Source organism: Gossypium arboreum, chromosome 3 (genome assembly GCF_025698485.1).
Source record: "Gossypium arboreum isolate Shixiya-1 chromosome 3, ASM2569848v2, whole genome shotgun sequence".
NCBI lineage: Eukaryota > Viridiplantae > Streptophyta > Magnoliopsida > Malvales > Malvaceae > Gossypium > Gossypium arboreum.
Window position 1 is genome coordinate 136,895,707 of NC_069072.1, and position 16,503 is coordinate 136,912,209.

At 32.7% G+C, this 16,503-nt stretch overlaps 4 protein-coding genes across 5 annotated transcripts; 2 read left to right on the forward strand and 2 right to left on the reverse strand.

Annotated features, from left to right (window-relative positions):
* The first annotated feature begins 634 nt into the window (after positions 1-634).
* LOC108474868 (adenosylhomocysteinase 1-like) lies at positions 635-3,322 on the forward strand. The gene is made up of 2 exons (XM_017776897.2): positions 635-1,830; positions 2,271-3,322. Exons 1-2 carry the CDS (start codon positions 1,120-1,122, stop codon positions 3,015-3,017), a joined length of 1,458 nt encoding a protein of 485 aa, XP_017632386.1. The 5' UTR covers positions 635-1,119; the 3' UTR covers positions 3,018-3,322.
* A 550-nt stretch (positions 3,323-3,872) lies between these two features.
* LOC108474869 (selenium-binding protein 2-like) lies at positions 3,873-6,220 on the forward strand. Of its 2 annotated transcripts, none has more exons than XM_053026054.1 (7): positions 3,873-4,223; positions 4,307-4,535; positions 4,711-4,938; positions 5,012-5,243; positions 5,329-5,436; positions 5,515-5,787; positions 5,874-6,220. In XM_053026054.1, the coding sequence occupies exons 1-7, from the start codon at positions 4,112-4,114 to the stop codon at positions 6,153-6,155; spliced, it is 1,464 nt and encodes a 487-aa protein (XP_052882014.1). In that variant the 5' UTR covers positions 3,873-4,111; the 3' UTR covers positions 6,156-6,220. The 2 variants fall into 2 exon arrangements, with proteins under 2 accessions (XP_052882014.1, XP_017632388.1); XM_017776899.2 differs by having other exon boundaries at positions 3,874-4,223; positions 4,340-4,535.
* A 1,257-nt stretch (positions 6,221-7,477) lies between these two features.
* On the reverse strand, positions 7,478-8,190 carry LOC108475584 (protein RALF-like 24). Its single transcript, XM_017777567.2, has one exon. The coding sequence runs from the start codon at positions 8,141-8,143 to the stop codon at positions 7,640-7,642; it is 504 nt and encodes a 167-aa protein (XP_017633056.1). The 5' UTR covers positions 8,144-8,190; the 3' UTR covers positions 7,478-7,639.
* A 3,889-nt stretch (positions 8,191-12,079) lies between these two features.
* On the reverse strand, positions 12,080-14,465 carry LOC108474487 (heat stress transcription factor A-5-like). Its single transcript, XM_017776428.2, has 2 exons — positions 14,027-14,465; positions 12,080-13,482 (listed from the first exon to the last, which is right to left on the reverse strand). The coding sequence occupies exons 1-2, from the start codon at positions 14,276-14,278 to the stop codon at positions 12,244-12,246; spliced, it is 1,491 nt and encodes a 496-aa protein (XP_017631917.1). The 5' UTR covers positions 14,279-14,465; the 3' UTR covers positions 12,080-12,243.
* Positions 14,466-16,503: the final 2,038 nt, after the last annotated feature.

A 16,503-nucleotide genomic window follows, 5' to 3' on the forward strand; every position in this document is an offset into this window, starting at 1 on the left:
AAATTTCACTAATTTGTCTTGTTGTTAGGATTTTGATTTTCTCCTTGTAATTCAATAAATATATATAAATTATACCACAAAATTATCAACAATCAACATAGTAATTTGACTAACCATTTCCATAATTATTTTAAAAGAGTCAAATAATTTAAATATCAAATTGCTTTTGAACTCAAAATTACACATTTCCTTAGGGGTAAATTACATTAGTAATCACTTGATTATATATTTTTTTCTTTTTCGGTCACACAATTATAAAATTTACAAAATAGTAATTCACTATTCAATTTTATCTTTTTAATCACCCAACTATCTTGGATTTTTAATGTTTTCATTTTTACTTGGTGACCATTTTATAATTTTTCATAATTGAGTGATAAAAATTTTAATAATTGAATAATTATTGTATAAATTTTCATTATTAAATGATAAAAAATAATTTTATAACTTTTCACACTTCAATGATAAAAATATATAATTAGAGTAATTCCGCTTCCTGTTGCGTGCCTTTCGCATCACCATTTCATTTACTCAATTTACATTATATTAAAAAGAAATTAAAAACAAAATAATGAGTTAAATGTAAAATTATGTTACACAGCTATTACATAAATAATATAGGAAATTGTCAACGCGAATTTATAGTTAAACTTATATAATTATAAAATAGGGTTAATTTCACTGTATGTCCCTAAATAATAATTCAAATTTTAAAATGATCTCAAACTTCAAAATATTAAGATCGTATTAATTAGGTTTTTCTTTTACCATTAGCTTAGACACATGTATGTATCTTATGTTATGAATGATAAGACTGAGGTGTTCAAAAAAAGAAATAGGCCTAATCGGTACAATACAAATATTTCGAAGTTCAATTAAAATGTTTTGAAATGTGAGGATCAACTTAAAATTTGAGAAATAGTTTAGGGAAATTGGTGTAATTAACCCTATAATATATCTTTTTCAACCTATTTATTTGCATGCATTGGTTCTAAAGCACATCCCATCGCCATTTATACCACTCTGCCATTCTTTTTCTATCATTGCTACGTTGATCATTTCTTTACCAAAGAGGAGGGGTGCTTTTGTGTGCTTTGTTCTCACTTTTCACTTTCACCAATGGCTCTTTCAGTCGATAAAACCTCCGGCGGCCGTGAATACAAGGTGAAAGACATGTCTCAAGCCGATTTCGGCCGTCTCGAGATCGATTTAGCCGAGGTCGAAATGCCTGGTCTAATGGCATGTAGAACTGAATTCGGCCCTTCTCAACCTTTCAAAGGAGCCAAAATCACCGGTTCACTTCACATGACAATCCAAACCGCCGTCCTCATCGAAACCTTAACCGCATTAGGAGCCGAAGTCCGTTGGTGTTCTTGCAACATTTTCTCAACCCAAGACCACGCCGCCGCCGTCATCGCTCGTGACTCCGCTTCTGTATTCGCTTGGAAAGGCGAAACTCTCCAAGAATACTGGTGGTGTACCGAGAAATCCCTCGATTGGGGTTCCGGTGGTGGACCTGATTTGATCGTTGATGATGGTGGGGATGTTACGATGCTGATCCATGAAGGGGTTAAAGCAGAGGAAGCTTATGAGAAAACCGGGAAGGTACCGGACCCGACGTCGAGCGATAACGCTGAGTTTCAGATCGTATTGACGATAATTAAAGATGGGTTGGCAGCAAATCCGAAGAAATATACGAAGATGAAGGAGAGATTGGTTGGTGTTTCTGAAGAAACCACGACTGGGGTTAAAAGGCTTTATCAAATGCAGGCTAATGGAACCTTGTTGTTCCCTGCTATTAATGTCAATGACTCTGTCACCAAGAGCAAGGTATATATTTCTTTTATTTCTGATTTAATTTCCCAATTTATTTTCTTCATAGTGAATCTGGTTTTATTTTATGATGCACAGATATATTGAAAATCATTTCAAATTGCTTTGAGTGATCGAGTCTGCTATTTGCTTGATGTTTTCTTCACCGTTAGTAGTATTTTTATTTTGGGTAATTGCACCTAAGTCCCCTAAACTATCAACCAGATTTTGAATTCGACCCTAAATTTCTAAGATACTTTGGTCAGTCTAGTTGTCAACCATCAATTTGCGCATTAAAAGCGAATTAGGATTTAATGTGGTCCATCAAAATCTCAGGAACTCAACCTTCGGCTCATATATGCTCACTCACTCTTGGTTAATTAATGGAATTATGATTTTAAATGTCATTTATGTATTATGATCCAATTGTATAGTTATGATTTGATTATATGGAACAGTTTGATAACTTGTATGGTTGCCGCCACTCTCTTCCTGATGGTTTAATGAGAGCCACCGATGTTATGATTGCCGGCAAAGTCGCCGTTGTCTGCGGTTACGGTGATGTCGGCAAGGGTTGTGCCTCAGCCTTGAAACAAGCCGGAGCTCGTGTCATCGTGACCGAGATTGATCCAATCTGTGCCCTTCAAGCTCTCATGGAAGGACTCCAAGTCCTAACTCTTGAAGATGTTCTACCAACAGCTGATATCTTTGTCACCACAACAGGTAACAAGGACATCATCATGGTTGATCACATGAAGAAGATGAAAAACAACGCCATCGTTTGCAACATCGGTCATTTCGATAACGAGATCGACATGTTAGGCCTCGAGAATCATCCAGGTGTCAAACGAATCACCATCAAGCCTCAAACCGATAGGTGGGTATTCCCCGATACCAAGACAGGTATCATCGTGTTAGCCGAAGGGCGTCTCATGAACTTAGGATGTGCTACCGGTCATCCTAGCTTCGTGATGTCTTGTTCGTTCACGAACCAAGTGATTGCACAGCTCGAGCTATGGAAGGAGAAATCAAGCGGAAAATACGAGAAGAAGGTATACGTTTTGCCGAAACATCTCGATGAGAAAGTCGCTGCTCTTCACCTTGGGAAACTTGGGGCTAAGCTCACTAAGCTTACCAAGGACCAAGCTGACTACATTAGTGTCCCAATTGAGGGTCCTTATAAGCCTCCTCATTACAGGTACTGAGGAGAGAATTTAAGGCAGAATCAATAACGAAAACGGTACATTCCGACGATTCCATCGTTTGCATATTTTCATCTGAATTATTGTTAGATTGTTAGGTTTTTGATTAATGTAGGAGTTTTTGTTTGGGTCATGGGAAAGTTTTGGGGGTAATTGTCTTTCATTGGGAAAGTTTTAAATAAGGTATTGGGACAGTGTGGTAGATAAAATCATAATAGTTGCCATTGATGCAGTTATATTGCATCTGATCCATTTATCAATTAATTATATATCCAAAAGAAGTAATTTGATTTCACTTGTTTATTAAATATTTATTAATAATATTTAATTATGCTTGGTGGATCTGGTTGAATTTTTATTAAGATTTTTATGTATTTTAATTGGTTTTGGAGGATTATATTTTATACACATTTTATTATGTATTCACCAACTAAATATAATGGTGTAAATCATATTATAGTGTATAAGATAATCATGTCATGCACATTATAAAAATATTACTATCATATTTTAAATTAATATCATATAATTTAGTTAAGCTTACCCTTAAAATTAATATATTTTAATTATTATAAAAATAATTATTTTATTTATTTATAGATAAATTTAAAAAATTAATTTTAAAAGTACAAAGATGAAATATTCCCGAGCACAAAATAGAGACTACGTCATCCTGAATTCTTTTCTAATAATTTAATGTCATTTCAGTTAATTTTTCATGCATTGATATATAATTTTGGTAATTTTTTATTTGGAATTTAAAATCTAAACTTTGAATTAAAGGTCTAAGTTTAGATAAAAATATTACTAAAATTACATATGAATCACATAAAATAAATTAATGAAATATCTTTTAATAATTGAAAAAATATACAGTACGTGATACAATCCTTTCTCTTCCCTAACTAGATAAAATGTACGGAATATACATTCATAACCAGACACGTCGCACTGAGAAAAAAAAACCCACACAACATTCAGTTTCGTATTAGGCTATTAGCCATTAATTACAGAAGATTTTCACAATGTTCATATGAATATATATAGTTTGATATTTTATGTAAGGAAAAAAAAAGGGAATATAGAGAGAAATTGGAATGGGGGAAGAAATAGGGTGTTGCAAGAGAACAGGACCAGGATATGCAACTCCATTGGAAGCCATGTCTGGTCCTAAAGAAGCTCTTCTTTATGTTACTTGTGTTTATAATGGTAAAATTCTATTACTTTTCTTTCAAACCAAACATGTTTTAAGTATAACTACTTATGTCCATCTATGTGGTTTGTTATTTTAGGTTTTTACAACGGATTTGTATGTATCCATGCAGGAACGGGAAGGGAGAAGCCTGATTTTCTGGCAACGGTTGATGTAGATCCGAATTCACCAACTTATTCTAAAGTCATCCACAGACTATCTATGCCATATATAGGTGATGAACTGCATCACTCTGGGTGGAATGCTTGCAGCTCTTGCCATGGTGATCCATCGGCCGATCGACGTTTTCTGGTCCTGCCTTCGTTTCTGTAAGGGACTATACATACAAACATACCAAAATTTTATTTTTCTTATATTTGGAAGATCATAGTATAATGATAGAGACGATATTTTACAACATAAACATATTTTAACTGTTCTGTATATACAATATGTTTAAGGTACCAAAGTTGCATTATACAGTTAATGTTCTGCTTGATTTAGGTCCAGTCGTGTCTATGTGATTGACACACAAAAGAATCCCAAGGCTCCCTCTTTGTATAAAGTTGTGCAGCCGGAGGATATCATTAAGAAAACCGGCCTAGCATATCTGCACACGTCTCACTGTCTTGCCTCCGGGGATATAATGATTTCGTGTCTCGGAGATAAAGATGGAAATGCCGAAGGAAGCGGATTTCTTCTCCTTGATTCCGAATTCAACATCAAAGGGAGGTAAAGCCGATAAACTGAATGAATGTTTAGAGGGTAAAATGATGGGGAATAACTGTCACTTCTTGTTCTTTAGGTGGGAGAAACCGGGGCATAGTCCTATATTCGGCTACGATTTTTGGTACCAACCTCGACATAAAACAATGATCAGCTCATCGTTTGGTGCTCCGACTGCCTTCACCCAAGGTTTCCATCTTCAGCATGTTGCAGAGGGTCTGTATGGGAGATATCTGCATGTGTATAGCTGGCCTGATGGTGAACTTAAACAAACGTTGGATCTCGGTGGTACCGGTTTCATGCCTTTAGAGGTGATTGATTACATGTTACAACTTCATTTTTAAGACTCGGTTTTGCTCGAAGGCAATACGTAGTTCTGTTTCATTTCCATTGCAGATAAGATTCCTGCATGATCCATCTAAAGATACAGGGTACGTCGGGTGCGCCTTGACGAGTAACATTGTTCGGTTTTTCAAAACTGAAGACGGATCATGGAGCCATCAGGTGGGATCTTATAATCTTTCATTACCAATGCTCATAAATTTGGACAAGCCTTATTATGTACTTGATTAACTTCTGCAGGTGGCAATCTCAGTGAAACCATTGAAGGTACAAAATTGGATACTTAAAGAATTGCCTGGATTTATAACTGACATCTTAATCTCTCTCGATGATCGGTTTCTGTATTTTGCCAACTGGCTGCACGGAGATATCCGACAATATAACATCGAGGACCCCAGAAATCCGGTCTTGGTTGGCCAAGTATGGGCTGGAGGATTGATTCAAAAGGGAAGCCCTCTAGCGGCCATGACAGAAGATGGTAAAACATGGCAATCCGATGTTCTGGAAATCCAGGTCTGTTCTAAATTCTAACATTCATATCAACTTGTCGGATTAATCATATTGATGCCAATCTATGATCATCATTATGTTGTTTACAGGGACATCGATTAAGAGGGGGACCGCAGATGATCCAATTAAGCTTAGACGGTAAGCGGCTATACGTGACGAACTCGGTATTCAGCACAATGGACCGACAGTTCTATCCAGAACTTGTGGAGAAAGGTTCCCACATGTTGCAGATCGACATCGACACTGAGAAAGGCGGCCTTAAAATAAACCCGAACTTTTTTGTCGATTTTGGAGCAGAACCTGATGGTCCTTGCCTGGCTCATGAGATGAGATATCCAGGTGGTGATTGTAGTTCAGATATTTGGATTTAAAGCATATGAAGAAACCAGTTTCAGCTATAAAGAACAATGAATGCAATATGCAAATTCTTAAAGAACATATCTTATTATAAACAACTCAAAGTAGTCAATAAAAACATGGCTATGGCTTCTTGAATTTGCCTGAAGAAAACAGGTAATAACAAAACAAAATACCACAAATTGAAAACATGGTACATGTTCCAATCACCAACCATAAAAGGTTGTCTAATGGAACGAACCATCTTCCGATCAAGGCGATCCCGTTGCCGATAAACGAAAATGAGATCTCTATCATCATATTCACAAGATGAACACCATGTGAAGACTGATGTTGATACCAAATGTAAATGGTGTAAAGAGATAATAACAAGACCCCCATGAAGAAGAACAAGTACCCTCTTGTTAAGTCGTTGTTGTTAAGCTCACAAATACTTGAAAGATGAGCACAGATGAAGAGGAAATGGTCCCAAAATAGATTGCTAAATGACTTCTCCATTTGTAGGCAATTACAGATGATGAAGAAACAACAAGGGACCGATGCGAAAGATGCTGATACTGTGGAAAAGTATGAGAGACTGAAATGTTGAGAGATGAGAATCACTGAGTGAACATAAAAAACCATGGATAAAAGCAATGAAAGCTTTGATGAATCCATGGTTTGCCATGGGTTTGCCATCTTCAAGTATGGAAAATGAAAAGAGCTTAATCTGATGGAAAAGAAACTGAGAAAAAAATGGGGATTTTGAGAGATTTAGATCAGTTGACTTTTAAGTTTATCAACATATTGTCAGTCAATGGGAAAGGTGAGGACAAGTTGGATAAAGAATAAGACAAGTTGACATGTTGCACATTCAACCATTGTAGTGGAAATCCGTAATGTGTATATACATGCACATTGCTTATATATATATATATATATTGTTACATATTACAAATGGGGGGAAAGGGATGGCTACAACAGTGTTTGAACTTTGGTTTTTCGGTTTTTCCAGTCAATCTTTATACGAACAAACTGATGATTCTATTAAAGATTCTATTCATTTTTTACTGTTAAAAAACCCAAACCTAATCTCAAAAGCCTAACATAACACGTATGAAGACAAGAAATAAATAATGGTAGGCTAAGCCATGTGATACTTTTGGAAACATCTACAGAAAAGGGTATAGAGCTAAAAGATGATGCCTTGGATAGATTGACCATTAGAAAATGACAGTTCAGTCTTAATTGTAAATTAACCTGTTCCTACTGTTCTCCACTTTAGATTAAACTAGCTAATTCAAACATAGTCATAGAACATCTTCAAAAACCCAGATTTTAACAAGCAAGCCCCAGATCTCCTAAAGATTAAACATGGATTTATATATAGGAAATTTAAGGTAAATGTTCTCTAATATACAATAAAAAACAGCTCAAACACATTAGCATTTGCAGAAGCAAGCTGTTAACAGTTAAAAAAAAGACATCAAATTTAGGTCTTCTTTCTTCTTCTTCTTCTTCAGGTTTTAGTACCTTTGATACCTCTAGCACATCTTGTAATAATCTCACAACCTCTACTATAAGGATTAGCTTGAGCAGCACCACAATCATAATAAGAAGAACCTGGTTTTTGACAAGGAACCATGTCCCTCCTCAATGTTTCATAACTAATGTACCTTCTTTGCATCAAAAGCAACCTCCTTTGGGTCTCTGATTCCATATCTTCACTTTCTAAACAATCTTCAAGCTTTTTGGAACAAGCCCTTCTCACCGTGGCATCAATTTCACTAGTTTTCAGTGCATTTTGGAGCTCTAAAATTGAGACAGCAACATAAGAATGAAGGAAAAGAAGGGGTAGAGTGAGGGTGATGAAGATCAGTTTGAGAATGGCCATTTTTGGGGGAGGGATTGAAGCTATTTTGGAGCTATGGCTTTCATGGAGGGGAGTGAAAATAAGACATAATAGGGTAGTTGGAGAAGTGATGGATGAAGACAAGACACTGAAACAGAACAAGGTTCCCATGTATTTATGTTCACACCCAAATTATCCCACTTTGCTTGGAAATACACTAAAGAAGTAGGGTATACATTTGTCTCACAAATTTTCTAATCATTTTCTATATTATATCCATTGTTCATAAAATAGTGAAAAATTATTATTAAATTAATAATTTCAAAAAATAATATAATTTTTTTAACCCCTAAACTTGTTAAGTATGTCCATTTTGGTGCCTATACTTTTCTTTCTGTTCTTATCCTTAAAAAAAAGAAAGAACAAGAGCGATAAATGAAAATGATTGATATAATGGTGCGAATAAAAAAGGTTGTATTGAATGACTCGAAAATTATTTGAAATTAGTAAAATTAAAACTGAAACAAAAACAACTATTGAACATGTTTAATAATTTTCTATTTTTAAAAACTTTTAGATTTTTATAAATTTTTAATTATTAGTCGTCGACATTTAAATAAATCAAATTAGTTGAAATAGAAATTACGGTCTAACCTATTCAACCACTAGTTTTGTTATTAAAACATAAAATGTAACACTATGATATTGTACCACATCATCACTCGAAAATTTATTAATTTTTTTATTTTCAAGTGATGATTATTAAACTCTTATATTTTTCAAGTTCGGAGGTCAAAATGAACTTACTTATAAAGTTCAAGATCCAAAATGGACAAAAAATTATAAATACTAAAGGAAACCTAAATGCCAAGTTCAGAAGTCAAAAATTATATTATTCCTTTTGAGAAAATACATTTGACCCTCTATTAATTTTTTATTTGAGTATAATAATTAAATTAGCATTTAATATTTACTTATTTTGTTATTTCGATCCTAATTTTTTTATCATTTGGGCTTTTAGTTTTTAAAATTAATCAAATTATTTTTTTCAAAAAAAACTTAATAAAATGTTAAAATTTTGATATCATTGATATACCAGTTTACATGATAGTCTATGTGTGACGTTAATACTTTTTATTTTTATAATTTTTAAAATTTGTTGCATTCTTAATAACTTTCATTTTTTGAATTTTTTATAAAGTACGCGAGTTATTAGTATAATGTTGTTAAAATTTTAATAGTTTAATCATTTTATTTAAAAATGTCAATTTAATTTAATTTTAAAAATTAAAGAAAAGGTTTTAAAAATAAAATTAGGACTAAAATAATAAAATATATAAAATTAGATACTAAATTTATTATTATAATTTTTTATTGATTTGGCTATCGAATTAGGCCAACACTATAAATTGTGGGAGTAGTCGGCAGTTGGCTTATAAGTAGCATTTAATTGCTTTTTCAGAAAAATAAATTATAGTATTATTTTTCACTTTAAAAAAAAAGGAAAATAAGAAAACTATAAATATAATATTTTTATTTATAACTTAATTTTTTGATTAATTTCATATATTAAATTTAAGAAATAATAATTTATTTTATTGTATTGTCATTTAAATATGATGTTAATAAATGTTACTAGATATATATATTTATATATTATGGGGTAGAACATGTCTCACCTATTTTGCAATTTTCAAAGAATTATCTAAAAAAATCCATAGATTTCCAAAGAAAATTATTAAAGTGGTGTTGGTATAATTTAATGCTTATTAAAATCCAATGCTAAAAGTATATGTACAATAAATGTAATGCATTTAATGTAAGAAAAAATATCTAATATAACAATTTAATAATCCTTGATTATTACAATTAATTAGTTTTAAAAAGATTTTTTTCAAAATTAGGTATTCATTGTCTGTAGCAATGATTATTCTTTTTATTGTGGGTGTTTTTTGAAGAGGTAAATGATTGATCATGAAATATGGTCCATTCTTATGGGTAGGGATTGAACCATGTTATTAATATTAATATTCTAAATATAAATACTAAACTTTATTATCAATTTGTGAAATTTTATTGACTTATTTGAAAATGGCGGAGTTGTTAAATAGATTTGTTCATGGTTGGATAGCTCGTAGCTTGTAAAAGAAAATGGGTCAGTCCAATTTATAGATATTTGGGTAAATTATATTTAATGTCATTAAATTATTAGTATGTTTTTGTTTTAGCCAATTAACTTCAAAAAATTTATTTACATCATTGAGCTATTAAAATCGTTGTTATATAACATTCTCTATTTGCACTGCATATGTCGATCGGAAGCTCTCCTTCCTCTTCACTTTTACAATTCTGTTTTTTTTTAATGAAACAGTTTCGAACATCATGAATTTGCGAACCAAAATTTAAATAGTTTTTTTTCTTCAATCTCCACATTGATCATCATATCGAGTTAGATTTAAAGTATGTTCTTTTGCTCGTTAATGGATATTGATCTACCATATTCATTGTTGAATCGTCGCTTGGAGCTCGCTAGCTAGACTTAAAAAAAAAAAAGTTAACAACTTGTTGACTTGCATAAAAACTTTCGAATAGTTAAATGACTTAAATAAAAAATTTTAAATAATTTCAATAATTATTTTATAATGTTTTAAAATTACGTGACAAAAACGTAAACTTATAAATAATTTAAAAACTTTAAGTGGATTTTACCTTAAATATTTCTACTATAAGACAAGGACCTTTTCTCATAATGTTAATGATTTTTTTTCATTTTTGGTCTTTGTGCTCGTGAATAAAACTTTGGCTTCATTAATCTCGTGAAGAAAAATAATAATTGATGTGAATTGGTTTGTTTTGTCATTTTCCCTTTTTGGGTGAAAAAAAGAAGAAGCAAATGTGGGATATTAAATAAGGCTCAATATTAAATAAATAAAACCAAATCAACCTTTCAAAATTAATTGATTAATTGATTAATGGACCCTCTGATTAATCAATCTCTTTTTGGCTTTTAAGATAATTTATTGGAGCAAGTCTACTGAAGAATCCTCCATATTCTAAATGCCTATTAAAGAGTAAATGTTGACTACGAATTTTGAAGTCGTTCCATACCTAGTATGAAGATCGAACCTTTAATCACTAATTAATAACCCAGTAACTAAACCTGTCCCTATGGCTAATGAAATTGTTACTTTATATTCATAAAAGTGGCTCTAATACCATCTAGTCATGCAACCAACAGGGCCTTCCTCCCAAACCAGCTTATTAGGAAGCATAGCACTCGAGTTTATATGCCCGAAAATTTTCCCAAGATTGAAGCACTCTACCTACTTCGTAAAATGTTTAGCATGGCGATCATTTCGCTTGTCGAATGCATACTTTTTCACATTATCTTATTCTAGGTATTTTATTTCCTCTATGATTTTTAGGTATCTAGTAGCCACATTAGGCTTCAATTATCTAGAGTTAAACCGGGCCAGACCTCAAACGGGAGAAAAACTCTCTCAACGTCTGTTCTTCACACGACTTTGAAACTATGACCATAGTTAAGGGGCACTGAGCTCCTTACGACTCGACTCAATTTACTACTGCGCTCCACTGATGAATCACCCTTTCACTCAAAACTCTTAACACATACGGAAGCAAAGGTAGTCTTCCATTTTCTATTTTACTAATCACATTATCACTGTCTCAATATTATGATCATGTAATTTTTCAGATGAACCCTACTTTCTCAAGAAACATGAAGGTCTTATATCATGCATAACATTCACTGCACAAACTAATGAATAATTTACCCATCAATCAGTTTAAACGCACAGTTAAATGTGATATAAATCGGGATTGATGTAAGAGAAAACAACAATACCACAATGTATTATGAGATGAATTGTTAGATGAACATCAAATGAAAGTTTTGGGTACCGAAAACACTAAGAGGAGACTTCAGTTTCGATACGGGAAAAAGAAAAGACATATTACGTCATTTTCGCAAGATGAACATCATTGCTTGGTTACTGAAAGTTTGAAACCTAGACGGTAAAGCTACATAACTTTCTATTTTACCATTGAAAAAAGGATGCTATATCCCCAATGCAAGAACTTACCAAGTGGAATTCAAATTTCAACATGATTTTATTCAAATTAATTTTGGGCAGTTATGTATAAAATCATTTCCTATAAACAAAGTAACTATAAATAACACAAAGAAACAAAAGGAACGAGAGAGACCTTTGTAGACTTATCATTGGATTCGCAGCAAGGCAACTTTGCTGCTAAAGACTAAGCTGCTCAATGTTCTTGGTATTCCTTGCTAGTCCATGGCCTGACCTTTTGTCATCTTGATCTTCGTATGGATTTGCTCGATAATTGGAACTGGCCTCTTCATTGTCAGAGGAACCTGGTCTCTCAGTGAGGAACTGTTCCCAGAATACATCGTTTACTCTAACCGGAGCAGCGGTAGGCTCTTGATTTGTGTTAGGGCCATCTTTCGATGACGATAATGTTGTTTCCCCATCAATCATGTTTCTTCTGCTATGGAAAGGTCTAGAATCAGAGTCTTTACTGTTGGCATTAGACCTTGACTCGGAGACTTTTCCGATTTCCCAGCTTGGTTGGGACATCCTAGTTAAGCTCGGACTTTTATTGACTTGCAATGAAGAAGATGCCAGAGTTAGATTTAATTGACAGGAAATATGACTATCAGGTTCTTCACTGGAACTTAATCTCTGTTGCAGTGAATGCAGTGCCGGGCTTTCGTTCATTGATACTCTTTGAGAGAAAGATGAATCCATGTTGAATGTAAAAGATGTGCCTGTATCTGAAATGTCTAATGTTTCGGGTGTGAATAAAAGCCCCTGCGGTCTGATATTATCATCTTTTGGTTCTCCTTGAGAAACCCTTCTCTGTGGACTTTCTTCACCTTCATTAGAACTTTGCGTGCTTTGAGAAACCAAGTTAATCTCCGAAACAGCTGATGACAATTCTAGTCTAAGCTTGTTCGAGAAATCGAGGTGGACAACATTTCCAAACTCGGGTGTAGAACAACTTTTGTTGTCCAAAATACTATGGTCACCAACTGGCTTGGTTTGATCAATTTGAGGCAGTCTCCTTTTCTTATTATATGCAGCAACATCATCCATAGATTCAATTCTACGAAAAAGATGTTCGGCGAAAGCAGGGTCTTGTAAAGCCTTTTCTAAGAAGTTAAACAAAGTCTCTTGCCTACGCTCCATTTGATCAGCTTGTTGTGTCAGCTCTTCCACCTGATGCTTCAAAGATGACCGCTCTTGTTCAGACCTCAAAACATCAGCCTCAAGTGCAGCTTTCTCACGTGAAAGCTTTTCAATTTCTTCTTCGTATCCAGCTCTTTCATGATCTATCAAAGAACCCTGTGGATTACTATGGCTGTGAATAGGTTTTCTTCGATGAATAGTCTTAAGAAGATGCCTTTGATCTTTCACAAAATCTTCATTGGCAAATTCCCATCGTTCGGGATCAATTTTCCGGAACCCCTGTCAACAAATTAAATTCATATGCGATCAAATCATGCTTAGACACTCAATCTTCATACATCTAAACCTAAGCAAACCATAAACAAATATAATTCTTCTTTCAACAGCCCCTGCATCAAAGATAAAGAAGAATAGATACTCTTCATTAAGGACCATTTTAGTTGAGGAATGCAAAAGAAAAATCATGAAAATGTGAAACAATAACAAAGAAAATTTATAAATTTCAAAGTCACAATCATTGACTAAAAAAACACCCCAATTCTCATAGAATTTTACCTTATGAATCACAGCAGAAGACATTGATTGACCTTAAATTTATGTGCTGGCTTTAGCAGAGATTCATACCCATAATTCAGCAGAAAAGAACACACAAAAAAAAGGAGAAATTGTCCATTCTCAAGGAACAAAAACATAAAACCAAAATCACTCCATACATCTGTCATAAAAAATTGAAGTTAAAAGCTAAAAAAAAAAAACATGATTTCCCCTAATTATCAAACATACATTAATTAAACAAAAAACCCAGAAAGGAAAAGAAACCCACATAGGTATTAAGCTGCCTGATGAAGCTGGAGAAATTATTGTGCTTGAAATAAGTGGGAAGCAAAAGGCGAGCAAAATCAGGAGGGTTCCAAACCACAAAGCTCTTTTTGTTAGAACTCCATGAAACGATGTCGTCGGTCGATGAGTCGTCTACCATGTCGTATGTTTTTATAAGGAAAGGTGCCGGCCCTCCTCCGCCGCCGCCACCACCGCCGCCGCCGACGACCGACGCGGAGGGTGCAGTTGGGTCCATTTTCCGAGTTGTTTCCTTTTGGGTTTTGGTGAACAAAGGGAGTTTATGGAAAAGTCGAACGTGTTAAATGTTGAAGCCTCGAGTTGCCAAAGGAGAAAATTTACAGTTTTGACTTGTTTTTGGTCAAAATATTATTATTTGAGGGATAATAGAAATTTGTTGAGGGGCAGCAAACATCATCGTATCGTAAAATAAATATGAAAGATATCAAATATTTTAACACGAGTTATTTGTCGTTTTAGCAGAGATAGATGATTATATAGGGCAAAGTTATTTAATTAATATGTATATTTGTATATGTCAAATCAATTAATTTTATTCGTACAATTTTTAATGAGTAAAGTACATAAATGATCATTAAATTTTTCACGTGTTTTATTTTATTAATTGAATAATAAAATTTTTAATTTAATTACTAAACTATTCAAATCTTTTATTAATTGTCAATATGCGAATATTTAGTTAATCAATGAAATGAAATTAGAAACTTACTCGAAAATAGATCCATATCAATTTTATCTCTTTAGTTATCCATTTTCACTAGAAAAGTATCCTAAGCGTCTTCAATAATCTTGGTTTACTCAATTTTCTTCTTGGCTTGAGCATTCTCCAACTAAGGATGCTACAAATTGTTTACCATATTACCTTTTTAACATAAAACCGGGATGACCTAGTTGGGACGTATTCATTGTTAAAAGATTTATAAGTTAGAAAAGAAGTTAATCCTCAAAAGAATTATACATTTCTTAATCATATCGGAAAAGATCCTTGTTCACCACATAATAATGCCACGAAATCTTATGCAAATTTGATGAAGCAATGGGCATAATAAAGGAATGCATCAACAAAGTTTGGAACAAGTTTTGAATAATAAGTTACGAATTAAGACTTCTATTGATGTTGTCCGATGGCTTGCATTTTAAGCTTATGTTTTGAGAGGTCACGATGAAACACTTGATACAAAAAATTGTGGTAATTTTATCGAGTTGGATTCAACTTTTAGCTTCCTATAACAATGATGTTAACAATATTGTGTTGGAAAATACTCCTAAATCAATTCAAAAGGAATTTTTGCACATTGTTGCTAATAAAGTGCGAAGGAATTTTACTAATAGTTAGTGACTATTAATGTAATTTACCCTTATAATTATTTAAGGAATAAGACATTGGGAACCACATATTGAGAGAGGTGTGAACTCAGAATATGAATCATAAAATGGATATAAAAAACACATAAAAAAACATTGTTATTTAATGGACATAGGGTAAGGGTTGTTCAAGCATCAAATTCGAAACGGATATGAATTAAATATTTACACACAACTTGTATGTCACTTCACTGTGGTTTAACCCGACACGTTATTTTTTATTGTTTATGTTAGATGTAAACATAATATCATTATATTAGTTAAATATGCTGTTAATTTTTACATTTTAATAAAATTTGAAAATTGATTTTAGTACTTAAAACGTTAAAAATTAAGTTTTTATTTTTATTTTTCAATTTTAAAATCTTAGTCCAACCATTAATATCGTTAATTTATTTTATTAAAAAATTAGCAACTTGACACGTTGATTAGATTGCATTCACGTAAGATGACATATGATTAACACAAAATAAATATGTTGAGTTAATAAAATTTGACGGAAAATACTAATAGTGTTCTTGGTTGGATTAGGATTTTTAAATAAACAATTTAAATTTTAAAATTTTAAATATGGAGATTAAATCGATAAAATCTATTATATAATGTAAAAGATAAAGAAAAATAATATGAGTATTATATAAATAGCTAACTTTTAGTAGTTTAATTCATATAATTTGTTGAACTGTTTATTTCCATGTTAAAAATTTAACGACAAAGTTTGGTAGTATTGCAAGATTAACTCTTTAATTTTTAAAAACGCGTGAGGACTATATTATAATAAATTAAAGTAGAGTAGTTAGCTTTTTAATTTTCTTAAAGTAGAGGGATATAAAACCCTAATTAGACCATTATAAAATCTAAGTGTGCCTACCACCCTCAATTTTGGTCGACTGTCCAAAAAGTTAAACTATATTTTAATTTAAGGGTAAACTACACCCATGGTCACTTTTGTTTATCTCGAGTTACGTTTTAGTCACTTATGTTTGAAATATTACGTTATAGTAACTTATGTTATCGTGTTATAACATTTTAGTTACTGAGTCGTTAATTTCTATTAATGGTGTAACGGTAAGATGA